The sequence below is a fragment of the Narcine bancroftii genome, chromosome 1, assembly GCF_036971445.1.
Source record: "Narcine bancroftii isolate sNarBan1 chromosome 1, sNarBan1.hap1, whole genome shotgun sequence".
NCBI lineage: Eukaryota > Metazoa > Chordata > Chondrichthyes > Torpediniformes > Narcinidae > Narcine > Narcine bancroftii.
In genome coordinates, this window is record NC_091469.1 from 407778206 (window position 1) to 407806159 (window position 27954).

Genomic DNA, 27954 nt, shown 5'->3' on the forward strand with positions numbered 1-27954 from the left:
AAAGAGTAATCATACACTCAATTTCAACTTTCAGCTGTGCTGATAATGATAAATATGAAGAGGAGTGGCTGGGAAATGGGTGCCAGTGGTTCAACCCAAATTTTTATTCAGCAGATACAGTACCCTCCATAATATATGGGACAGCCACTTTTTCCCCTTTTATTTGCCCGTGCTCCAGTTTTAAATTTGTAATCAAATAATTCATACATAATCAAAGTGCACATTTCAGATTTTATTCAAGGTTATTTGTATACATTTTGGTTTGGCCTTTAAAAAAAATATATATAGTCCCCTCATTTTTCAAGGCACCATAATGTTTGGGACATTTGGTTTCATGGGTGTTTGTGATTACTCGGGTATGTTTAATTGCTTCATTGGTGCAGGTATAAAAGAGCTAGGATTGTGATCATCTTCTGAGTCTGAAGTTTCCAGTTTTCAACAAGAGGACCAGAGTTGTGCCAGTGAAAGTCAAAGAAGCCATTACGAGGCTGAAACACAAGATTAAAACAGTAAGAGACATCACCCAAATCTTAGGATTACCAAAAGCAACAGTTTGGAACAACATTAAGAAGAAAGAGTGCACTGGTGAGCTCAGAAATCACAAAGGGAAGGTAGTTTCTATTATTGTTATGTATAACTACATTTAGAATGTAACATACATGAAATTCTTTAAGTTTTGTCTACCATAAGGAATACCAGGTGGTATTCCAAGGAAGACCTCCACTGCTAATTACAAAAGAATTCTCATCCTAATTAAGAAAAATCCCCTAACGCCTTACTGACAGATCAGAAATACTCTTCAGGAGGTGGGCATGGATACATTAATGACTATTGTCAGAATAAGACTTCATGAACAGAAATAAAGAGGCTACACTGCAAGATGCAAAACACTACAGGTAGTCCCCCATTTATGACTATAATTGGGACCGACGAGTTGGTTGTAACTCGGAGACCTCGGGCTGCCGCTGGGAGCAGGGACCACTATACAGTACTTTTAATACAAAATATGTACTTATACAATAGCTTAACTTTTTTTTAAATTTGGTACATTGCAAAGAAATACATAGTTGAAAAGCAAATATCAGTGAATGATTCTAGTGAACAAACCAATTCAGCTCATCATGGCTGTATCAGTTTGTTGATAGAACAATTTGTTCTTCTCCACCCATTATGCTGAAAATGTTTTCTTTTCAAGTATTTATCCAATTTCCTTTTAAATCCATTTCCACCACCCATTCAGGCAGTGTATTTCATATCACAACTTGCTGTGTAAAAGATTGTTTCCACATGTTACCTTGGTTCTTTTGCTAATCACCATAATTTGTGTTCCAATTCCAGATGTTTTGCGATTGAAAAGTTTCTCTTGTTACTTACTCTTTCAAACCTCTCCAAGAGTTTTTTAATCACCTTTGTCAAATCTTCTTATAATCTCCTTTACTCCAAAGAGAACAAACCTAGTTTCATCACATAATTAAATTCGAATTCTTATTCTAGTTAATTCTTCATGGACCTGATACAGATTGCAGTGTTTGCTCTCTTCAGGTAAATAAAGGTGGATAAGTCCCCAGAGCCTGACAAGATATTTATTTGGTCCTTGTGGGAGCCAAGTGTAGATTTGCAGAGGTTGCATCAAATGTTTTTAAAACACTGTAATCATAGGTGAGTTGCCAGAGGTTTGGAGAATAGCTAATGTTCATTGTTCAAGAAAGGCTCGAAGAATAATCCAACTAATTACAGGTCAGTCAGCATGACATCAGCAGTGTGTAAATTATTGAAAGACATCGGACAAGACCAGAATTATAAGTACTTGAAAAACAGGGACTGATTAGGGATACCACATAGCTTTGGGCATGGTAGGTCATGTCCACCCAATCTTACAGTTTTTTTTTAAAGAGAGATAACTAGGAAAGTTGATGAAGGAAAGGCAATGACTCCAATCTACATGGACTTTATTAAGGTCTTTGTCATGCTCGACATGGGAGATTGGTCAAGAAGGTTCAGTCAATCAATATTCAACATGAGGTAGTAAATTAGACATTAACTTTGTATGAAAAGCCAGAGAGTGATCATACATAAGTGTCTCTCTGACTGGAGGACTGTGACGAGTGGTCTGCCTCAGGGATCAGTGCTGGGTTCATTATTGTTTGTTATCTATATAGATGATAATGTGGTAGATGGAATCAGCAAATTTGCAGAAGACACTAAGAGTAGGGGTGCAGTGAACAGCAAAAAAAGGGTTTCAAAATTACCTGTTCTCTGGAAGAAGGTGCATGTTCCCAAGAAGTGGATCCCGATTCTGGAAGCCTTTCGATTTTAACGGAGGAAGCACGGTGGAAGACGACTCCATTGTTTGAAATGCATCAGGAAGCATTTCAACCTGAAGATATCGCTTTCCTTCGTGATTTTGCGAAAAAAACAACGAGCTGTGGGGGGAGACCAGCGGCGACCTCCTGAGGAAGTCGGGGTGCCGTCGCTGGGAGTCCAGACCCGCAGTAAAACGTTTAAAATGGCTTTTATTGAGTTGCAGCAGGAGCTGCAGTTACCTGGTTGTGCCACTGCGTCAGAGAAAGCAGGGCTGAGTTTTTCTGATTTACAGTGTAAGCAACTAAATGCAGTCATTCAGCCTTTAATGAATGAGATGGCTCAAATGATTAGTTCAGAATTGAATACAGTTAAAGCACGTGTAGATGCATCTTATGAAGAATTTTTTAAAAATTCAGACTACTTTTTTGGACTGTAAACAACAAGTGGTTTCTAACACAGAAAAAGTGTTGAAGGTGCTGTAAACGTTTATATGGTTATATGGTTGAAAAATCAGTCATAGAATTGGGGGAACGTGAGAAGGAGTTAGAGGAAAATAGACTACTTGGAGAATCAAAGTAGAAGGAATAATGTGAAAATTGTTGGTTTGCCAGAAGGTATAGAAGGACAAGATCCTCTTCATTTTTTTAAAGACTGGATCCCACAAGAATTAGGGCAAGAATTTTTTTCTGGAGGCTTGGTACTGGAAAGAGCTCATAGAGCGTTAAAAAGAATACCTTTATCTGGTCAACCACCAAGACCGGTAATAATTTGATGTTTGAATTATTTGGACAGAGAAGCAATACTTCGACTAGCAGTGCAAAATGCAAGACAACGACAAACTCCGTTATTGATTCAGAATAGCAGAGTTTTTTTTAATCCTGACTTGAGTCAAGAGGTGATTCAGGGATTTGGGGAGTATTGAGTGGGATAGGATATTTTCAGGTAAGGATGTAAATGAAAAATGGAGGATATTCAAAAAAGAAATTTTGAGGGTACAGAGTAGATATGTCCCGGTGAGGATCAAAGGAAAGGCTGGAAGTCATAAGGAGGCTTGGTTTTCGAGGAATATTGGAAATTTGGTTAGGAGAAAAAGGGAGGTGTACAAGAGGTATAAAGAGCAGGGAGCTGAGAGTTTGAAGGAGGACTACAAGGAGTGTAGAAGGAATCTTAAGAAAGAAATTAGAAAGGCCAAAAAAAAGGCACGAAGAGGCTTTGGCAGACAGAGTAAAAATAAATCCAAAGGGTTTCTATAGGTATATTAAAAGTAAAAGATTAGTGAGGGATAAAATTGGACCCCTTGTAGATAGCGAAGGTAGGCTGAGTGAGGAGTCAGAGGAAATGGTGGAAATTTTGAATGATTTCTTTGCCTCGGTATTCACTAGGGAAAAAAATATTGAACCAGTTGAAGTAAAGAAAAATAGTGGGGAGGTCATGAAGCATATAAGGATAACTGAGGAGGTAGTGATGGCTGTGTTGAAAAAGATAAAGGTGGATAATTCTCCGGGACCAGACAAAATATTCCCAAGGACACTCAGGGAGGCTTGTGGACAAATAGTGGGGCCATTAACAGAGATATTTAGGATGTCACTGGTCACGGGGGTAGTGCCAAAGGATTGGAGGGTGGCGCATGTGGTTCCGGTGTTTAAGAAAGGGTCCAAATGTAAACCTGGGAATTATAGGCCCGTGAATCTGACGACTGTGCTGGGCAAGTTGATGGAAAGTGTTCTGAGGGATGGTATTTACAAATATTTGGAGGTACAGGGATTGCTAGGGAGTAATCAGCATGGTTTTGTCAGGGGTAGATCATGCTTGACAAACCTAATTGAGTTTTTCGAGGGGGGTTACAAAAAAGGTTGATGGGAAAGCTGTGGATGTTGTCTATTTAGACTTTAGTAAAGCTTTTGACAAAGTTCCCCACAGGAGGTTAGGAAAAAAGGTGGAGGCATTAGGTATAAATAAGGAAGTAGTGAAATGGATCCAGTAATGGTTGGATGGGAGGTGTCAGAGAGTAGTGGTAGAAAATTGTTTGTCCAATTGGAGGCCAGTGACTAGTGGAGTTCCTCAGGGATCGGTCCTGGGTCCACTATTGTTTGTTATATATATTAACGATCTGGAAGTAGGGGTGAGAAATGGATAAGCAAGTTTGCGGATGATACAAAGATTGGTGGTGTTGTGGACAGTGAGGAAGATTACCGTAGATTAAAAGGTGATTTAGGAAGGCTGGAGGTGTGGGCTGAGAAATGGCTGATGGAATTTAATACAGATAAGTGTGAGGTGTTACATTTTGGAAAGGCAAATCTAAATAGGTCATATGCATTAAGTGGTAGGCTATTGAGATGTGCAGAGCAACAAAGGGATTTAGGAGTGATGGTAAATAGTACCCTCAAGGCTGATACTCAGGTAGATGGTGTGGTGAAGAAGGCATTTGGAATGTTGGTCTTCATAAATCGGAGTATTGAATTCAAGAGTAGGGATGTTATGATGAAATTGTACAAGGCATTGGTGAGGCCAAATTTCGAGTACTGTGTACAGTTTTGGTCACCAAATTATAGGAAAGATATAAACAAAATATAGAGAGTACAGAGAAGGTTCACGAGAATGTTGACAGGATTTCAAGGTTTGAGTTACAGGGAAAGGTTGTGCAGACTAGGGCTTTTTTCTCTGGAGCGCAGAAGATTGAGGGGGGACTTGATAGAGGTGTTTAATATTTTAAAAGGGACAGACAGAGTAAATGTGGATAGGCTTTTTCAATTAAGAGTGGGGGAGATTCAAACTAGAGGGCATGGTTTAAGATTGAAGGGGAAAAATGATAAGGGGAACATGAGGGGAAATTTCTTTACGCAAAGGGTGGTAGGGATGTGGAATGAGCTTCCGGCAGACGTGGTTGAGGCGGGATCATTGGTTACATTTAAGGATAGACTGGATAGTTACACGGAGAGGAGAGGACTGGAGGGGTATGGGCCGGGTGCTGGTTAGTCGGACTAGGAGGGTGGGGATTTGTTACAACATGGACTAGTAGGGGCGAACTGGCCTGTTCTGTGCTGTAAGTGGTTATATGGTTAACGTCGACGTCAATTTAATCCAGTTAAAGAAGTTTTGTGGCGTAAAGGTCATAAGTCTACTTTTCACTACCCGGCAGTGTTGAAGGTGTTTTATGGAGACCATCAATTTCAGTTTTTTGAGAATGATCGTGAAGCAATGATTTTTGCTGATTCATTGCCAGATATAAGAGGACAAAGACTTAGTTCACCATTGTCTCCTAAAGAAAAATCTGCTTGTTCTGGAAACGGAAGGAATGGCAGAAATAAGAAAAATGGGAATGGAAAGAGTCCAACTTTTTCTGAAATGGGATCTCCAAGATTGGAATCTCTTGGATGAATAGAAGAATTTTCTTATTCTTATTCTACTTTTTCTTGTTATTATGATATTTTGATGTTATTGACTGTTTGGCTGGGGAGGGAGAGATTTGCTCTAAGTTCTTTACTAGTCAACAGCCACTGGTGGGTGACCCACACCCAATTTTTGTTTAGGGATTACTATATTTTGGTAGTTTTTTTTGAGGGGGGGATTTTTTTTATTTTCATTTTCGTTAGCTTTTAATTTGTGATTTTATTTCTCCTACTGCAGGGCCTATATACGTTCATTTGAGTTTTCATATAAAGATATTATTGGTATTTAGTAACAATAGTAGATATGTCAATGTTGAGGTTTGCTACTTTTAATGTTGGAGGTTTAAACAGTCCGATCAAGCATAAGCGAGTCTTGGCATATATTAAGAAAATGAAAATTGATGTTGCTTTTTTACAAGAAACACATTTGAAACTGAAGGAAAGTATGAAATTAAAGAGGGACTGGGTTGGGCATGTATATTCTTCTTCATTTAATTCTCGGGCTAAAGGCATAGCAATTTTGATACATAAAAATTTATCTTTTGAATTACAATCAATGGAGGAAAAGGCAGGATGTATTCTTAAATTGAATTGTAAGATTTTTAGTGAATTTTGGACTTTACTTAATATTTATGCCCCAAATGTACATGATGAAATATTTATTTCAGATGCATTTTTATATTTGGGTCAGGGTAATGATAATATTTTCGTTGGTGGTGATTTTAATTGTGTTTTGAAACCTTTATTAGATAAATCTCCGAAGAAAGTTAAGAAATCTAAGATGGCAGTTCAGGTTCAAGCATTAATGAAAGATCTTAATTTAGTAGATATTTGGAGATGTCTTGATCCAACAGAGAAAGATTTCTCCTTTTATTCATTTAGACATGAATCGTTTTCAAGCATTGACTTTTTTTTAGTATCGGCACATTTACAAGGGAAGATACAACAAGCGGAATATAAAAGTAGGGTGATTTCAGATCATTCTTTGTTATATTTTACATACGCAACTTCTGAGAAAATTCAAGTGGCCTATCTTTGGAGGTTTAATACTATGTTGTTAAAAAATACGGAATTTATTGATTTTTTGAAAAAACAAATTAATTTTTTTTAAAGAAAATTCTAATTCTGTTCAAAGTAAGTTTGTATTATGGGATGCTATGAAAGCTTATTTGCGAGGACAAATAATTAGTTATACTTCTAAAATAAAAAAGAATCGATTAAATCAGAGTCTTAAATTAGAGAAACAGATTGATGAGTTGAAAAGGAATTCCAGAAAGATGCTACAGAAGATCAGAAAATAGAATTATCTGGGTTGAAATTGAATATAATACTTTGCAATCTTATCAATTTGAATGTGTGATTAATAGGACTAAACAACGGTATTATGAATGGGGAGAGAAAACACATAAAGTATTGGCATGGCAATTAAAGAAAGAACAGATATCGAGGACTATTAATGCTGTTGAACAGAATTCTCTTATTACTTATAAACCTCGTGAGATTAATGATGAATTTTGTTCATTTTATAAAAAGTTATATACATCTGAAGACAAACAAGAAACTGGATCGATTGATCTTTTTCTATCACAGTTGAATTTACCGATATTAGAGGATACAGATATACAGGAGTTAGAAGAACCATTTACTGATTCGGAAATTAAAATGGCTATGATGGAAATGCCAAACGGTAAATCGCCTGGTGATGATGGATTTCTGGTTGAATTTTATAAAATTTTTTATGATGATTTCTCTGCAGTATTTGGGGATGTATTACGTCAAGTTGGAGAACATTATGAATTACCTGAGTCTTGTTCTAGTGCTTTAATTACAATAATCCCCAAAAAAATAGAGTTCCTTTGAAAGTATCTTCATATAGACCAATTTCGTTATTAAATGTAGATTATAAAATAATAGCTAAAATATTAGCAAATAGATTGGCTAAATTTTTACCTAAGTTGATTCATATGGATCAAACAGGTTTTATAAAGAATAGATATGCTTCAGATAATATTCTGCGCGTGATTAGTTTGATTAATAGATTTCGACAATCTTCAGATTACCCGATGGTGATATCTTTAGATGCAGAAAAAGCATTTGATAGAGTTGAGTGGAATTTTTTGTTTAAAGTTCTAGAGAAATTTAAGTTTGGTCCTTTCTTTATTGGTTGGATTAAGGCTTTATATAGTAAACCGGTAGCTAGAGTATTGATGAATGGCTTGATTTCAGAACCTTTTAAATTGACTCGATCACTCGTCAAGGTTGTCCTTTATCACCAGCTTTGTTTGCGTTAGTGATTGAACCTTTAGCACAGCTGATAAGAAAATACACAGATACAAAGTATGAAAGTTATAGATGAGGAATACAAAATTAATTTATTTGCTGATGATGTATTGGTGTATTTAACAAACCCAGCTCAGTCACTTTCACACTTGAAGGATGCAAAATATGGATGTCTTTCTGGATATAAAGTTAATTGGGAAAAGAGTGAAATATTACCGGTAAGTGAAGGAGATTATTCAGTTTATAAGAATATTATTAATTTGAAATGGACTGATCGAATTAAATATTTTTGTATAATTTTGAATGTTAATTATCAATCTTTATATAAATTATGTTCTGTTAATAAAAAAAATTAAAACTGATTTAATTAAATGGAAAGATTTACCTATTAATTTATTGGGTAGGATAAATACAATTAAGATGAATATTTTTCCACATATGCAATATTTGTTTCAATCTATTCCGTATTTACTTGATAATATTTTTTTCGAGATTTGAATTAAATGGTTAGGGAGTTTTTATGGAGAGGTAAATTTTCGAGAGTAGCTTTGAATAAATTAACTTGGAAATATGAGTTAGTGGGATTACGTTTACCACATTTTCAAAATTATTATGAAGCAGCCCAACTTAAATTTATTAGTTCATTGATGGATTTGGAACGGCCTCCTTGTTGGGCCAAAATTGAGATGGCTAATATTTCTGAATTTGAAATACATCAATTTTTGTTTAGATGGAATATAAATTTGTTACAGCAATATAATGTGCCTATATTAAAACATTTAATGAAGTTATGGATTAATAAAAATAAAATGATGGACTCTAGGGGTGAACTATCGGCTTTGACTCCGTTGTATAATAATCAACTTATTTCTTTTTCAATACATAATCAAAGTTTATTGCACTGGAGATTAAAAAGGTGTGAAAAATTTGGGATATTGTTTTAAAGAGGGTAAATTTTTATCTTTTAATCAGATGAGGGACAGTTTTGGTATTGATAAGAATTATTTGTTTCTCTATTATCAAATTCAATCTTTGGTAAAATGTATGTTTGGTAGAGATATGATTTTACCTGAAATGACTAAATTTGAGATTTTTCTTATGAAGGTGCCAGAGAAGGGTTATATTTCATCTATGTATCAAATATTACAGGATGGTATGGATAAAAAGAGTTGGGATAGGTCTAAAAGTAAATGGGAAGCGGATAGTGGTTTTATTTTTCCAGAGGATGATTAGTTAGATATTTGTTATGATAGTGTAACTAGATTGATAAATGCACATTATGTAATGATTAACTATAATTTTTTACATCAATTATACTTAACACCTGAAAAATTTAAAAAGTATGGTTTTCATGAATCAGATTTGTGTTTTAGATGTGGTAATTCTGTTGGAACTTTTTTTTCATGCTGTTTGGTCATGTATACATATACAATCTTTTTGGAAGAAAATTCAATTGTTTTTAGAATACCTGTATAAGATTAAAGTACTCATAGATCCGACAGTGTTTTTACTGGGTAGTTTGAAACCTTTGAAAGGTTTGGGATTAGACAAGTTTCAACTTGCTTTTGTATATTTAGCTTTATCTGTAGCGAAAAAATGATTTGCTAGTACATGGAAAGGTACAAATATGATTGATATTAATAGATGGCATAATGAGATGAAATATTGTTTAATAATGGAAAAAATTACATTTCACATGATAATTATAGTTTTTTATTAATAAGTGGTTGTTATATTCAGAATATTTACATTTCAATTTATATTGATTAGATCTTAATATGTATGCTTAATTTTTTTTAAATATGTTTTCTTTTTTCTTTCTTTATGGCTCTCCTTAAGAGAGTTGGCTGAAGGGGGGAGGGGTTCTTTTCTTTTTTTTTCTCTATATATAAAAAATAACGTTCATGTTTAGGGTTAATTGTTGTATATGTTATGTACTATTTGTTTTTTGAACGAATAAATAAAGTTTAAAAAAAAAAGGGTTTCAAAGCTTGCAGCAGGATCTCAACCAGGTGGAAAAATTGACAAAATGGCAGATGAAATTTAATGCAGACAATTGAGAGGTGCTATACTGTACTTTGGGAGAGCTAACCAAGGCTTTAACGGTAAACAGTAGGGAACTGCAGAGTGTGGCAAAACAGAGGGATCTGGGAATACAAATACACAACTCCATGAAAGTGGTAAAAATACCAAGCTGGAGAAACTCAGCAGGTCAAACAGCCTACTTTAGAAAGCAAATATAAAGATATATAACCAATGTTTTAGACTGGAGCCCTTCATCAAGGTATGAGCAAAATGTAGGTAGAAGTCTGAATAAAATGGTGGTTGGGGAGGGAGGGGGAGGCAGGAGGACCACAGGCAAGAGGTAATAGGTGAATAAGGGGGTGGGGAGGATAACTTTGTGAATTGTGAGGGAAGGAAACAGAGTGATAAGGGAGAGAGGTAAAATGAGAAGTGGTCCAGCAGTAACTGTAGAAATTGATGTTAATGCCATCCAGTTGGAGAGTCACCAGATGGAATATTAGGTTCCTCCTCAAATTTAGGTTATCCCTTGTTTGGTAGTGCTATGGACAGACACGTAGGCACAGGAGTGGGGCACAGAATTGAAAATGGTTGAACACTGGGAGTTCTCTGTCATTGATGTGGACAAAGGGAATGTGCTCAACGAAGTGATCTCTCCATCTGTGTCCAGTCTCTCCGATGTAGAGAAGGCCACAATGGAAGCACCAGATAGAAAAGATCACTCCTACAGATTCACAAGTGTTGCTTTACTTGGAAGGACTGATTGGGGCCCCAAATGGTGGGAAGGAAGGAGGTATGGGCACAAGTGTGGCACTTCCTACAGTCACAGGGGAAGATGCCAAGGGGGCGAGAGTGGGAAGGGATGAGGAAGTCATGGAAAGAGTGGTCCCTACACAAGGCAGAGAGGGGAAGATGTATCTGGTGGTGGGATCCTGCTGTAGGTGATGGAAATTGAGGCAGATAATATGCTATGTAGGATGCAGAGCCTGGTGCATGGGACAATGACAAACATATCCTTGAAAATGGTGTCATGAGTAGACAGAGTGGTAAAGAGAGCTTTTGATACATTACCTTCATAAATCAAAGTATATTGAATTCAGGAGTTGGGATGTTATGTAGGAGTTGCTTAAAATATTTTTAAGGCCAAATTGGGAGCATTGTATATAATTTAGGTCATTTACTTGCAGGAAAGATTTCAATATTATTTAAATAATACAGTAAAATTTGGAAAGGATATAGCCTGTTCTTCAAAGTTGTAGGGCAAGGTTGAATAGTTTAGGACCTTATTTCCTAGAGCATCAGACAAAGAGGGGAGGTTTGATTGGATTCCAAAAAATTATTCAGGGTATAAATAGGGTAAATGTAAACAGGCTTTTCCCCCCACACAGAGGACAAGCGTTAAGAGTGAAAGGTAAAATGTTAAAGGGGAATATTAGGGGGAACTTCTTCACTCAGAGGGTGGTGAAAGTGTGGAACGAGCTGCCAGCAGAAGCAGTAGATGCAGGTTCGATTTTGACATTTAAAAGAAAATGGATACGAGTGGTATGGAAGACTATGGTCCAGATGTGAGTCAAGTGGACTAGGTGGAATAATAGTTCAGCACATCTTAGGTGGACCAAAGGGCCTGTTTTTGTACTGTAGTGTTCACTGATTCAGCATTTGAATGAACTTGATATTGTTACTTAAATTTGTGCTCAGAAGTAATCAAACTATTTATTTTCTTTTTCAATATTTTTATTAAATTTTTATACAAGAATATATAAAGATTGATGCATCATGAAAGAAAATCAAAAAATTCTGTCGGCTCCGTGGTTGAAGCTCAGCAGGTTAAACAATGGTCTTTACGTAGCAAAGATAAAGATACAGAACCCATGTTTTAGGCTTGAGCCCTTTATCAAAGTATGAGAAAATGCTGGCAAGTGTCTGAACAAAAGAGTAGGAAGGGGAGGTGGCAAAGACAGATGATAGGTTGAGAAAGGAGGGAGGGGAAAGAAAAGGTAAGCAGGTTTAATGGAAAGCAGTAATGCCATGTGGCTAGAGGATGTCCAGATGGAAAATAAAGTGTTGTTTCTCCATTCTACGGGTGGTCAGAGTGGGACAGTACACAAGGCCATGAGCAGGCATGTAAGCACAGGAGTTGATCCGGAATTAAAATGGATGGGCACTGGGAGGTTGCTGTGCTTGTAAACGGAGCGGAGGTGCTGAGCGAAGTGATCTATCAGTCTGCAACTGGTCTCTTTGATGTAGAGAATGCCACAAAGGGTGCACCGGATGCAGTAAACAAGTCCTCTGGATGTACAGGTGAAGTGTTGCTTCACTTGAAAGGACTGTTTAGGGCCCTAGACCATGGTGAGAGAAGAGGTGTGAGCACAAGTGTTGCACCTCCTGAAGGCACAGAGAAAGGTGCCGGGGTGTGATGGGTGGGGAGGGATGAGTGGATAAGGAGGACATGGAGGGAGCAGTCCCTGTAGAAGATTGAGAGGGAAAAATATGTCTGGTGGTGGGATCCTGTAGTAAGTGCCAGAAATTCTGGTGGATGATGTGTTGGATGCAGAGGCTGATGGGGTGATAGGTGAGCATGAAGGGGATTCTATATTTGTTGCGTCTAGGGCACAGGAGACCAAGGCAAATGAGTGGGAAATGGAGGAGATGTGGGTGGCTGAGTTGATCGAGTTGGAGGGTGCAGGGGGGAGGGGGAAGCCCCATTTGTGAAAGGTAGACATTTCAGAAGATCTGGACTGGAAGACCTCATCCTGGTAGCAGATAAGGCGCAGATGGAGAAATTGCAAGAAGGGAATAGAATCCTTGCAAAGGACAGGGTGTAAGGAAGTCCAGTTGAGGTAGTTGTGGATGTTGGTGAGTTTGTAAAATATGTCAGTGGAAATCTTATCTTCCAAGATAGAGAATGGTGCCCCTTTCACACTTGCATCCCACTAAGTTGGCAGTTCACTGTCCTGGGATATGAATGGGGGCTTTAGCTTTTCACACTTGACCACTGCTAACTGGGACACTAAACACTTGCACACTTGCAAGGAGTCATCCCTGGAGTTAGAACTGTTCTACCTTCTACAAGTGACATCATGATGCATCGAGCGATGGTGGACCTGCCCTAAAATTAATCATGCCTAATTATCACATAATTAAGTTTTATGTACAGCTCAGTATGAGCCCTTTAGCCAGTGTTGTGCTGACCTATATAAACATTTATAAAGGGACTGTGGGAAAGTGCTAGCAATAAATAGCAATAGCGGATAATTTTTAAACATGATGGGAAAATTGATAGAGCTATCACACTTAATTTATATAGTGTAGCACTACAGCGCACAATTTATTTAACTAGGGAAAGTTGGTAGCACTATCGTGTTACAATTTATAAATACCATGGTAAAAAGCGATGGTGGACCTGCCCTCCCAGAATTCTGTGTGGCAGAGAAAGGGCTGTATGCCTGGTTGCATTAACGGAGCATTCATGGAGGGGTTTCTCTGCTGCACAGAATTCTGGAAAGTCGGGTCTGCCTTGCTCTATCCCCCCACGGTCTTTATAAATTGTGCACTACAGCGCTACTAACTTTCCCACGCTGTTTAAAAATCGTCCACTATGCTGTTTATTTCCTCTCGCTCTCTCACTGCAACTTTCCCCACAGCAAGGTTTATATCTTCAATCTTTTCTTCCTTCAAGTTTCTGCACTCACGCAAGTGTTTCACACTTGCCTGATTGCAACACCAGCATCTACAGACTCCGGGGACTGCATTAGGAGTCGAGGCCATTAATCCCTGGAGTGAGATGATGTCATCCAACACTGGTGTTGAGATGATTTTGCTTTCACACTAGGCACTTTAAAGGCCAATTGGCAGTTAATTTCTGGGACCACTTGCTTGTGAAGGGGGCTAGAGAGATCAAGAAAATGGAGAGTGTTGTTGAAGATAGACCAGGTTGGCAGTGAAGTGAATGAAGTTGACTAGCTCATCATAGATGCATAAGGCAGCCCTGATGTAGCCATCAATATCAGAGAAAGTATTGGGGGGGGGGTGGGGCATCTTGCCTGTGTTGGCTTGCAACATGGTTTGCTTCACAAAGCCCACAAACAGGCAGGAGTACCCATGGCTACTCTTTTGATTTCGTGGAAGTGGGATGAGTCGAAGGAAGAGTTATTTAGAGTTAACTCTTAAGTAATATTAACAATGATATAACTGTAACAAAGTGAGCAAACTCACTATAACAGAAAAATTCTTACATTATGCAATACTATTAATTCAAAGATAAAATTTAAAAAAATAAAACAAAAATAATTTTAAAAATTATAATCCAAACTATTCCAAAGTTGCATACCTAATATCAAAAGGGAGTACACTACAAGTAAAAATTAAAAGTGCAAATCCATGAGAATCACAGATTATTTATCATTAAGAGTTATGAAAATAATTCAAAAAGGAGCCTAAATGAATAAATAATATTTTAGCATGTCGAACTTTAATCATAGTTTTGTATTCTTGCAAGATCTTAAATCCTTTTGGATAATTCAATTTAAACTGCTAACATCAAATATTTGGGTACATACAACCTTAAGGCTTTTTTATTTTTTCAGATTCACTGCAAGAGGAAAAAAATCTACTCAGCATAATCCTAAATGGATAATTCCTAATTTTATTTTAAAGTTTTTTTTTAATTTAGACATACAGCACGGCAACAGGCCCTTACCCTTGCTGCCCAATGCACCAATTAATCTACAAACCCATACTTGTTTTTTTTTTGAAGGGTGTGAGGAAACCGGAGTACTCGGAAGAAACCCAAGTAGATACAAGAAGAGCATAGAAATTCCATACAGGCAGCACTGGATTCAAACCCTGGTCACTGGCATTGTAATAGCTTTGCACTTTCTAATACAGTAACTGTATTGCCAGATTGCACCACTGGTCAGTCAGGGAAAATATCCAATCTACAAGAAGCCTGTCAAAGTTCAGATTTATTTTCAGAGTACATATATGACATCATGTACAACTCTGGGATCCTTTTTCCTCCAGGCCAGGCAGAATTTCTACTCATCACTTGTGCAAAAAACCGTTGTCACGAAAAGATATCAGAATCAGAACTTACTGTCATGAACAAGTCATGAAATTCAATGTTTTGCAGCAACATTCATATAAACCACCCTTGCAACAATTAATTGTTAACAATAGCACACAAAAAGTAAGGAAGTATCTTTGGTTCATTGATTATTCAGGAATCTGATGGCAATGGTGAAGATGCTGTCCTTGTGCCACTGAGTGCTCGTCTTTAGGCTTCGATACCTTTTTCCTCAATTGTAACAGAGTAAAAGGACATGGCCTGGGTAGTGGGGGTCTCTGAGGTTAAAGGCTGCTTTGCTAAGACACTGCCTCTTGTAGATGTCCTCGATAGAGTGAAGGCTGTCATAGGCCGAGTTAACAACTTGCTTCAGTTTTTTCTTGCTGTGAGAGTTGACATCTCCATACCAGACAGTGATGCCACTAGCCAAAATGTTCTCACAGTACACCTGTATAGGCTTTTGAGAGTCTTTGGTGACATACCGAATCTCCTCAAGCACCTCACAAAGTATAGCCGTTGGCGAGCCTTCTTCGTGATTGCATCGACATGCAGATCCTCGGAGAGGTCGACACCTAGGAATTTGAAGTTATTGACCCTTTCCACAACTGAGCTCTCGATGAGGACTGGGTCATTTTCCCACGACTTCTTCCTGATGTCCACCATCATCTCCTTGGTTTTGCTGAGGTTGAGTGAAAGATTGTCGGCGTGATACCATTCAATAAGCTGCTCTATCTCCCTCCTGTGCAATTTCTCATTGCAGTTTGTGATTCTGACAAAAACTGTGGCATCATCAGCAAATTTGTAAATAGCAACAGAATTGTGCCTGGCCACATAATCATGGGTGTATCATGAGTAGAGTAGCAGGCTAAGCACACATTCTTGAGGTGCGTCTGTGTTGATAATCAGTGAGGAGGAGATGTTATTTCCAACTAGTACTGACTGCAGTCTTCTGATGAGAAAAGTCAAGAATGCAGTTGCACCCTCTTGAAGTATGTCCTGATGTGCAAAAGAGAGAAATATGAACAAAGAAAGAAATGGAAACAAAATGACTTTACATTACAGAAAAATATTCATTCATAAATAATGTGCCAAGTCAGAGTCCTTAAATGAGTCCATGATTGAGTTTGTTGTTAGGAAGGGTAGGAACTGTTCCTGAACCTAATGGTATGAATCTTGTAGTATCTATCTCTCTTTTCTGATGGCAGCAGCAAGAACAGCATAGCTTGGGTGGTATGGATCCTTGATAATTGCTGGAGCTCTTCTAACACAGTATTCCATTTATATTTTTTCAAGAGCAGGGAGAGTTTTGCCTGTGTTGCACTAAGCTGTGCCCACTACCTTTTCCAAGATTTTCTGCCAACAGGCATTAGTGCCTCCACACCAAGCCATATTGTCAGCACACTTTCCACAACACATCTATAGAAATGTGCCTAGATTTTCAAGGTCATACCAAACCTCTACAAACTCCTGAGAAAGGAGAGGCGCTGACATACTTTCTTCATGATGGAATTGATGCGTTGGGTCCAGGAAAGGTCTCCAAAATAGTGACTTCCAGGAATTTAAATTTGCTCACTGTCTCCACCTCTGATCCCTTCCTAAAGTCCACAATCAGCTCCTTGGTTTTGGTGACACTGAGTGAGAGGATATTTTGGTGCACCATTTGCCAAGTTTTCAGACTCCCTCCTGTATGCTGATTCATTGCCCCTTTTTATATAACCCACTACCGTGGTATCATCAGTGAATTTATAGATGGAGTTACTGTCGTATCAAGCCACAGATATAAACCAAGTAGGATAGGGGGCTAAGAATGCAGCCCCGTGGTACTGATAGAGATTAGAGAGGTGGTGTTTTTACCAATCTTCACTGATTGTGGCCAGGTTTTGCAGTTTGTTGATCAGTTTTGAGGGGATGATGGTATTAAATGATAAAGAATCAAAGGTTGATGAAGAACATCCTTATAAATGCATCTTTGCTCTCCAGGTGTTCCAGGGCTTTGTGTAGAGTCAGTGAAGTGCATCTGCTGGAGAACATTGCTGCAGTATGCAAAGTGGAATGGATCTACATCGCTCCTCAGGCTGGAACTGATAGGCTTCAACATCAGCCTCTGAAAAAACACTTCACAGTGCATTTGAGTGCCACTGGTCGATAGTAATTCTTGTAAAAGTTGTGACTTTCAATACAATCTCTTGTCATTCCTCTTAACTTTAGAGTATAGAGACCTGGTTTACTCCACCTCTCCTCATATTGTATTCCCATGATCCATCGAACCATTCAAGCTGAACTTTCTTTTTGATAAGAATATCCATTGTTAGAATAAGGAGACCAAAACTATTACTGCCAACTTGCATTCAGAAAACAAGACTAATTAGGGACAGCCAGTGTGGCTTTGTGTGGGGAAATTATGTCTTATAAATCAGAGTCTATTTTAGAGGTAACCAAGAATGGCAGCTGGGTAGTATACTTTGTCTTCATGGGCTTTAGCAAGGGATTTGACAAAACCCCCAATGATAGGCTAGTCTGTAAGGTCAGATCGCGTGGACTTCGGGGTGAGCTAGCTAATCAGATCCAAAAATGGCTTGATGGTAGGGAAAGAGGGTGGAGGCAGAGGATTAGAGGCTTGTGACCAGTTGTGTGACATAGGGATTGGTGCTGGGTCCACTGTTTGTCATCTGTATGAATAACTTGGATGACAATGTACCTGTGGTTGCTTCACCTTCTGCAAAAGCTGGCAAAGTACTGAAATAGCTGTACGGAGCCATTTGTGAAGCCCAGGCAACTCGCTCTGATGATTGTATGATTGTTTTCTGGTGACTTCAGCCACAGAAACTCAAACACATTCCTGCTGAAGCTCCAACATGTCAACTTTGCAACCAGAAGAGAGAACATCTTAGACCTGGTCTAAATAAATGCCCCTTGAGCACACAAGTCTGTCCAATCCCATCCAGCACCCACTTTGGATACTCAGACCACATATCTATTCTGCTAATCCTTGTATACAGATCACAGATAAAACAAGTCAAACCAGTTCACAAGTAGAGCATGATTGGCCAGAGGAAGCCACAGCAGCACTACAAGATTGCTTCAAAAGCATGGACTGGAACAGATTTATGGAGGTCGCCATCTAAAATCACCACTGATGAGTATACGAGCTCAGTGACCAGCTCCGTGGACAGGCATCATCACCCCAATACCCAAGAGAGTGGCAGTAACTAGACTAAATAACTACCATTCAGAGGCACTGACCTCTATGATCATGAAGTGCTTTCAGCAACTGGGAATGGAATAAATCAAATCGCACCTTCCAGCAACATTCAATTCATTCTAGTTTACCTATTGACCAAACCGGTCCACAGATGATGTTAGAGCCTGTCCCTCCACTCTGTCCTGACCACTGAGAGAATGATGCTGATGTTCAATGACTTCAGCATTAAACACATTAATATCTCAGAGGCTAGTGGATAAACTGTCCTTGTTTGACCTCAACACCCCTCTATGCAACTGGATTCTAGACCTCTTGTATAAAAGAACACAGTTAGTCGGAGTCATCAGCAAGAAGTCCCAGCACTGAGCAATATCGCATCTCAAAACTGCACGCTCTGCCTATTACTGTTCATGTTGTTGACTCACAACTGCACTGACTGATTCAATTCAAATATAGGCAACAATCATGAGTCAGCCTATAAAGAGGCTTGTAAAATGGTGCAAGAACAACCCAAGTCTAAATGTGGACAGGACAAAGGAGACGATTTTGGCCTTCAGGATGATAAAAGTTAACCATTCTCCATTACACATTAGTGGAGAATGGAAAGTACATGGTGTGGTAGTTGCAAAGCATCAGACCAGAAATCAATACACAGGATCATCTAATTAGCCCAAAGGGTCACTTGGGTCTCCCTTTCCTCAACTGACACGATTTATTGGAGCATTGCTTAAATAGGGCTCAAGAATTATACAGGACCATTTCTGTCCAGCATACAGTACCTTTAACCTATTACCATTAAGGAGGGACAGGGGCATCAAAATCAGGACCATTAGATGAGGGAAAAGCTTCCTCTGCAGGCTGTGGGATTGATTAACAGTATCCTGTATCCAAGTAAATTATCCCAAAATATTTATATATGGTTATTTAAATTATATCTTTATGTACAGATGTGATTATGTTCTGTAGGTCCATGCAATGTGGTCTGGAGAAACAATCTTTTGTCTGGTTGCATATATACAGTCAGATGATTTAAAAAAAAGAACTGGTTAGTGTGGTTGGCAAGTTTGTACATGACACCAAAATTAGTGATATACTGATATTATAGACATGGGCACGATTCCAATGCTATCTACAAGTTTGCCAATGTCACAGTTGTCGGCAGAATCACAAACAGCAATGAAGAAATGCACAGGAGGGAGATAGATCAGCTCATTGAATAGTGTAAGGCAACAACCTTGCCCTCAATGTCAGAAAAACCAAGGAGATGATTGTGGACTTCAGGAGGAAGTTAGGGGAACAAGACCCAGTCCTCATCGTGAGCTCAGTTGTGGAGAAAGTCAAGAACTTCAAATTGCTAGGTGTCAACATCTCCTTGGATCTGTCCTGGAGCTTCCATGCTGGTGCAATCACAAAGGCGGCTCACCAGCTGCTATACTATGTAAAGTGTTTGAGGAGATTCCGTAAGTCACCAAAGACTCTCAAACTTCTACGGATGTACAATGCAGAGCATTCTGGCTGGTGGAATCACTGCCTGGTATGAAGACACCAATTCTCAGACAAGAATATACTCTAGAGGCCTGTTGATTGACCTGTGACATCACAGGCACCAGACTTCACCCCATCGAGGACATTAACTAGACAAAACTTGGCTGTGTCCCACCCAGGCCATGCCCTCCACTCTGCTACATCAGGAAAAAGGTATAGGAGCCTACAGACAAGTACTCAACTGCACAAGGACAGCTTCACCCCCACTACCATCAGATTCCTGAATAATCTTTTTTTTTTAATATATAGTAATGTTGTAAGATGGTTATAATATGAATGTTTACATTAAGATGCTGCTACAAAACAACGAATTTCATGACTCGTTCATGACAATAAATCCTAATTCTGATTAAACTTTGGAAGGTTAAATCAGGGCAGAAATTCCATTGACTGGTAGAGACCTGAGGAATGTGGGGGAACAAAGAGACTCAGGGTCACAGATACAGTTCCATGAAAGTGGTGATGGACTAAGGCGAGTGGGAAGGAAAGGGGGGGGGGGGGGGGGGGCTAGATGCAGAAGGCATTTGAATTAGAGCACTGAGTTCAGGAGTAGGGATGTCATATAACTGGACACTGACTGTACATTGAGTAAGTTTTGGTCACCCAGCTATAGGAAGTATTTAATTAAGGTGGAAAGGGTAAAGATAAGATTCACAAGAATGTTGACTGAACTGGTAGGACTTAAATTATGATGAGAGGTTGGTTAAGCTGGAACTTTTCTCCCTGAAGTGTAAGATTAAAGAGTACCCGACAGAGGTTTATAAAACCATGAGGGGCATAGATAAGGTCCAAGATATGGGAAAGAAGAACTAGAGATCATAGATTTAAGGTGACGGATGAACTATTTAAAAGGAAGCTGAAGGGCACCTTCACACAAAGGGTGATGGATATATGGAATGTGCTCTCAGAAGTGGTAGAAGTGCAGACAATTGTATTTGTTGTTCTGGCACCAAAAGCATTAAGACTGGTGCATGACTAGAAAAGATTCAGAGGAATATGGGCCAAACACATGGACAGTGGGCCAAAGAGCCTGTTTCCATACTACACTTCTATACAGTATGCAATATTCCAGGTGTAATCTCACAAAGCCTATTTACCCTGGAACTTAGATCTTACTCTTAATAAATTGCTTGTACCACCTAGCGTTTTCAGATGATGAAAATCAGAATTCCATTTACTTTTGAGTGAAAAATATTTTTCTTTACTCTTCTAACTCATGCACCCATGGTGTTAAACACCTTGCTAAGAGGCAAAATTCCTTTTCTCAATTTTTGCCTGGCATTATTTTGTACACCTCAAAATAGTCTTCAATGCACCAAACAGCTCCACCCTAGGTAGCTCATAAGACTCCAAAACTGGCATAAATCTCTTATATGATTGCTTAGTTGCCATCACATTACTGTCCTTTTCCTCTAATGTTCTGCCTTTAAAAATAATACTCCCACCAGGTTCATGAACAGTTGTTCTCCCTCCACTATCAGATTCCTGAACCCTCTATCAGAGACTCATTTAAGGACTCTGCACATTATTTATTACTGATTTTGTCTGTAATGTACAATGTGTTTACATTTCTTTCTTCAATTACATTTGTCTCTTTTATGCGTGTATATGACACACACACACACACATATATATATAGATATATAAATATATCTATATAGATATATAGATATAGATATATAAATATAGATATATAGATATATAAACATATATATAGATATATAAATATATATATAGATATATATATAGATATATAAATATATATATAGATATATATAAATATATATCTATAGATATATATAGATATATAAATATATATAGATATATATAGATATATAAACATATATATAGATATATAAACATATATATAGATATATAAATAGCTATATAAATATATATATAGATATATAAATATATATATAGATATATAAATATATATATAGATATATAAATATATATATATAGATATATAAATAGATATATATATATAGATATATAAATATATATATATAGATATATAAATATATATATATAGATATATAAATATATATATAAAAATTTGAACATTGAAAACTTGCCAGGAAATATGTTCCACTGTCAAGAATGAGTTTCGAAGGAGTGACTAGTCGGGAAAACCATCCCTCTCCAGGAAAATAGGAAAAGTTAGGAAAAAGCAAAGCACAATAATAAAATTGAATAGAAGAAATAGAAGATAAAGATATAAAGAGAAAGAAGATGGCTTCCAAGAAGGAGGAAGTAAGAACAACTGGAAAAAAAAAGTAAAAAAGTCTCTGGAGAAGAAAGAAGAAGGCCTTACCTGCACGAAGGAACAGGACACTGTGGTGACGAGGAGCACCTGACCCTCGAGGTCAGTGCCTGCTCTGCGGAGTCGCGACCCACCAGCCGGTGCACTACAAAAATGGCTCTCGGAGCCAAACAAAAGTGCGTAACTGCTCAATCAAAGGAGAAAGAGGACACCAGCGGGAGGGGGGTTCAGCAGAGGAGCGGGCTGTCACAGAGTGGGCAGCTGAGGGACGCCCGACACCAGGGCTCTCAGCTGGAGGACAAGGATCAACAGACGAGCAGCACAGGAGGGGAGGACCAGCAACAAGAGGCCCAACAAAGATACAAGCAGCTCATCAGGAAAAACAGAAGGGACACAGACACAAAGAGAAGAAGAAAAATGCAGATACAGGCACAGAAGAAGAGGAAGAAGAAGACCAAGATCTTCACAGAGAAATAGAAGGCAAAACTGATGGACAAAGATAAGTAAAAGGTAAAACTGATGAACAGAATATAGATAAAGTCTTTTTTGAAGAACAAATGAGATCATTAAAAGAATGGTTGTCATTAGAGTTTGATGCAATTAAAAGGAAAATGAAAAGAAGATAAAATGCAAAGGTTAGAACTGGTAATGACAGAAATAGGGAAAAGAGAAGAGAATGTGGAAGAGCAGGAAACTGCTGTAGAAATGGAAGTAAATGACAAGATAAAAATTGGAAGAAAGTGACAAAAAATTAAAGAGTCACAAGAGTTGTTATCTCAGAAAATTGATACGTTGGAAAATTATAGTAGGTGAAACAATATAAAAATAGTGGGCCTGAAGGAGGGTGAAGAAGGCACAGACATGAAGGAATTTATAAAAGGATGCAGGAAGAAATGCAAATAGAAAGGGCACACAGAGCATTAGCTCCGAAACCAGACACATCAAAAACCAAGATCCATCTTAGTAAAATTTTTGAGATACACGACAAGAGAAAATATACTGGAACGGGCAAGGAATAAAATTAGAGAAGATAAGAAACTATTGGAATACAAGGGTCAAAAAATATTTTTTTACCCACACACAAGTTTTGAACTCTTAAAAGAGGAGGAAGGAATTTAATTCAGCAAAATCAACTTTATGGAAAAAAGGTTACAAATTCACATTAAGACATCCAGCTGTGCTTAAAATATTTATACCCAGGGAGCAAAACAGACTGTTCTCAGATCCAGAGAAAGTGCAAGAATTCACAGAATGTTTGCAGGACAGGAGAAGAGATGAAGAGATGTAACAAGAATGAAGAACGGCAATAAAGTATATATAAAGATGTAAAAACAATGTATATGTAAAGAACTAAAGAGGGAAAATAGAAGGGAAGGAAGGGAGTAAGGGGGGAAAAAAAGGAGAGAGAGCTTTGTTATATGTATTAAAAAAAGTGTTTTCTGGAGAGGGCTGGGTAGAGGGGGAATAACTGTCACTGCAAAATCAGTTGACGCTGCAAACAAGATTGCAATCCAAATGAAAAGGGGAGTTGTGGTTGCCCGGAAAGGGATATGGGTCAACTCAGAGGCGGGGGGGTAAGGTATTAGTGGAAGTGGGAACTGCGGGGGTACTTTATGTCTTAAATGTGTTGTCATACATTAAGAGTAATAATAGAAAACAAAGAGATGAAAATGGGGAAAAGGTGGCAAAGTCATATGCAAGATATGTGCAAGTCGTAAGCAAGATATAAGATGGTCATATTGAACTATATGACTATAAAGATTAATGGAATACATAACCAAATTAAAAGGAAGAGGCTACTAAATTTATTGAAGAAGGAAAAAAACAGATATAGCATTTGTGCAGGAAACGCATCTAACTGAAGTGGAACATAAACTAAAGAGAGACTGGGTAGGACACGTAATGGCAGCATCCTATAACTCAAAAGCTAGAGGCGTAGCCGTACTAGTGAACAAAAATGTACCAATCAAAATAGAGGAGGAAATAATAGATCTGGCAGAGAGGTATGCAATGATAAAGTGTCAGATATACTCAGAATTTTGGAATTTGCTCAAAATATATCTACGCCTAACGAGGAGGTTCAAAAGTTTATGAAGGCTATTTTTTTTGCAGATTGCAGACACACAAAGAAATATATTGATAGGAGGATTTTAACCTTAATTTAGACCCAATGTTGGATAAAACTGGAGAAAAGACAAGTAAAAAGAATAAAGTAGCCAAATTTATGGTTAACTCAATGCAGGAAATGAAAATTGGAAAAAATAACATACAATTTAAGTCACAATATTTGAGCAAATTTGGGAACCATACATGGAACATATCAGAGAGAGAGTGCTTTGCCTAGGACCTCCACCACCTAAAATGAGAATGAAAATGATAAGACAAAACGACTAGATTCAGTGTGTAATAAATCGATGACACATTTTTCTTGTTTATTTTACTGTGTGAAAATATTGTTTTATGGTTGCATTGTATATGTTGACTATTTATGGGTTTTGGAGGGGGAGGGAGGGAAAGACCACTGTAAATTTAATGAGTTGCACATATTTTGATGGAGATGGTTCAGTGTAAAAAAGAGTTTTGTGGATCGTGATCACTTCAAGGATATTTTTTTTTAAAATAAGGCATGCATAAGCAAGGGACACAGTAGCTCACCAAATCACCCGGGGGGGGGGGGGGGGGGGGGAGCAGACTTCCATCCACAAGGAACCAAACCCCACAACTCTGACATCTCACTAGCAAACCCGGGGCCATGGCTTCAATCCTCTCCCCTACCTGAAAACACGTCGCAACATTTGCCAGCACAATAACGATGATAAAAGCGTTCAAATGTCAGTCCTTTGGTAACCCGGGAGACATTACAACACTCCATCCACACCTACATGCACATTGCAAAGCCGAATTCACTCATTCCTCCCACGTCTGCTGGAGGATATTGCATAATGTTGCTCAAACTTAAGAAACAGATGGCACGAATCCTGACACTCCACAGACATCCAGATCTCCCACCTCCTCAAGCACCGCCTTTGTTCATTTTCGCTCAAGCTTACCTACGCCACGGGAGGAGGGGGGGGGGGGAAGGGCGCGCTCGAGGGCGGGAACACGTGAGCACGGCCCACGCAGGCGCCCAGCGCTCCTGGGGCATGGAGTTTCAGCGGTCCGCTTTCCCCGTCATGAGGAAATGTCAGCCGGGCCCGACTCCAAGTCCCATCAGCCTCAGCGCACCAAGCCGCCGCCGCCGCAAATCCAATCGAGTGATCGGAGAACGACAAGTCGTCGGGGGGTTGCTGGTCTGTGGCCGAATTCTAAGCGCCGCCTTCCAGTTCCATTTCCGTCAATCAAGAGGAACCCGATTATTCCGTCCTACGCAAACAGCCATTCGTGGAAAGAAAGGGCCAGCCCTGCCTTGTTCTGCCTACATTTTGGACTGGCCTTATTTTTTTTTCCTCCCTTCTTAAGCAATGCAGAATGAGTGGTACGTAACCCTCCCTCTATCCCTCCCTCCTTAAAAAAAACAAGAGGGATAAGTCAATTTACCTTGGTGACAAGCTTTCAGCAAATTGATCAGCTTGACAACAAGAATCTACAGTAGTGAGTTGTCTGAGCCAACCCTCTTTTGGGTGTTACTTTGTATCCACTGGGTCGGGTTTCAAACCACGTTTCTGTTTTTTTCCCCTCCCCTCCCGGGGAATTGATGGGTGATTGAAGCAACTATGTGAAAGTCGAATGCATCATAAAAATGGATTATTTGGTTATGATTATTTGTTTTTTTTCCGTTCACAGATCAAAAGGAGGAAAGTATGGCCACCCTAACTGAAGGAGGGAAACCTGGTGATTATTTGCAAATCAAAACATCAGGCTCACAGGTATGAAAACCAAATGGGAATACACGATGCGTATCAAACATTTTATTTTTCGTGTTATATACCCCCAAAAAATTCTGCGACCAACTGCTTGCTGTTTAACTAATTTTCCCTCACCACTTGCCTATGTTGCATTTGAACGTGAAGCCATTTTTCTTGCAGATCTGTGCAGCCACTTCCTGATTTAAACTGTAACATTTACGATTTCAGATGTTCTTTTTTTTAATTGAATTGCAAGTGTTTCAATGTTCGTTACTCTGTACTTCCTGAGTGAAGCCCCTTTTTGTACTAATGTAAATTCACACCCACTCTTTCCTTTTTAAACCCGCCCACTGTGTCTGTGGGTAGGACACCCAGCCGTCTCCTCTCGCCCTGCTCGCAGCGACTTGCAGCAAGATCGGTTCACCGGGCCCGGCTGACGGCGCGACCGCCTCCAACACCCTGCAAAGCGGACAATTGCTCATCGACCAGAGTTCAGGAGCGGTTCAGCAGCAGCAACTGGAGGTTGTGACCGCCCAGCTTAGTGGAAACAGCTGGCAGATCATTGCCGCCGGCCCCGCAACCACGAAAGAGAGCGTAACCCCACACCAAGGGGTGTCTGCCAGCACAACCTCCGCCGCGGCCACCACCAACGGCGATATTGCAAGTGTCCAAGATGGCACGGGTTCACCCATCAAAGCCAGACCCATTGTCTCAGCAGCGGGGCAATACAATGTGGTGCCAGTGCAATCACTCCCAAATCCTACCATGGTGGTCAACGCAGCAGCCACTGCTGGCGGGTCCTCCAACAGCGTTCAGTATCAAGTCATCCCGCAGCTGCAAACAGTAGACGGGCAGCAGATCCAGATCAGCTCGGCCAATCTGCAGCAGGATTTGCACGGGCAGATTCAAATCCTGTCCGCTGGTCACGGCCCCCTCATCAGCCCGATGTCCAGGGGGACTTCGACAAGTACAGTCTCGCCAAACACTGCGGCTCCTCAACCGCCCACCAGCGTCCCTATCCAGATCCGACCGGGCCTCTCCATTCCGCTGCAGCTGCAGGGAGTGAACATTTCCGGGGCTCAGACCCAGATGGTCGCCACTTTGCCAATTAATATAGGAGGCGGTGTGACCCTGGCCGTGCCTATAAACAGCTTGGCGGCCGCCGCCGCTGGGGGAGGGTCCATCCAGTTTGTCCAGCCTTCGGACGGCGGGGTCTCGAATGGGAATCAAATAGTCTCCACGCCCATTTCCACCGCCTCTTTGAGCAGCATGCCCGAATCTCCTTCGTCAACTCCTCCTCCTCCTTCTTCCTCCTGCTCTTCCACATCGACCTGTGTTACCACCGCCTCCCTGTCGTTGTCTTCTGTTACTTCGCTGGCAAATTCTTCCGAGACGACCCAGACCATCTTCCGCACGACTTCAAGTTCTGAGAGCACCGAAGAGGAGCTACCATCAGCCGTGACAGGCTCCGAAGGCGAAGGGGCAAACATCTCTCAGTCCAATGGGTTGCAGAATTTGCCCGAACATGGTCAACTTCATCAAGTACAGTTGGCTGTGGGACAGCAGGTTCAGCAACAGTATTCCTCTCCGATTCAGCAACAGATTATTCAGACAATCCCACACCAAGCCCTTCAGACCATCCAAAGTGGTGCAGTTGCAGGACAAACGAATGCCCAGCAACAACTATCAACAATGCAGAACCCAACTCAGGTGATTATCAGAGCACCAAGTCTGACACCATCTGGGCAGATCAACTGGCAAACCATTCAATTGCAAAACATCCAGAACCTGTCAAGTGTCCAAATTCAAAATGCTCAGCAAATGACTGTGACTCCTGTGTCTTCAAGTAATTCTGGTGGAACTGCTATTGCCCAAATTACACCTGTTACTGTTACTGGCGGTGCCATTAATCTAAGTGCCACCCAACTTCCTAATCTCCAGACAGTCAACATTGGGAGTTTGAGTTCAGGTGGAGTCCAGGTGCAAGGAATACCAGTGGCCATTGCCAATCTAGCAGGTATGACTGACTATTCTTT

The 27954-nt window shown here is 39.5% G+C and overlaps 1 protein-coding gene and 1 long non-coding RNA gene across 8 annotated transcripts in view; one reads left to right on the top strand and one right to left on the bottom strand.

Moving 5' to 3' along the window:
* Positions 1–219: 219 nt before the first annotated feature.
* LOC138751516 (uncharacterized) lies at positions 220–27748 on the bottom strand. Of its 2 annotated transcripts, none has more exons than XR_011350022.1 (2): positions 26683–27748; positions 220–488 (listed from the first exon to the last, which is right to left on the bottom strand). It is a non-coding gene; the product is annotated as an uncharacterized lncRNA (long non-coding RNA). The 2 variants fall into 2 exon arrangements; XR_011350023.1 differs by having other exon boundaries at positions 25611–27748.
* Positions 25254–27954, top strand: part of LOC138751513 (transcription factor Sp4-like) — a 118588-nt gene continuing 115887 nt past the window's right edge. The window contains exons 1-3 of one of the 6 annotated variants that reach the window (XM_069913866.1): positions 25254–25548; positions 25857–25939; positions 26285–27935. In XM_069913866.1, coding sequence (XP_069769967.1) covers positions 25542–25548; positions 25857–25939; positions 26285–27935 — 1741 coding nt within the window. In that variant the 5' untranslated portion in view covers positions 25254–25541. Of the gene's footprint in view, positions 25549–25572; positions 25665–25752; positions 25772–25856; positions 25940–26284; positions 27936–27954 lie in introns of those variants that run through there. The other 5 variants (XM_069913865.1, XM_069913867.1, XM_069913861.1 and 2 more) reach the window with 5 other exon arrangements.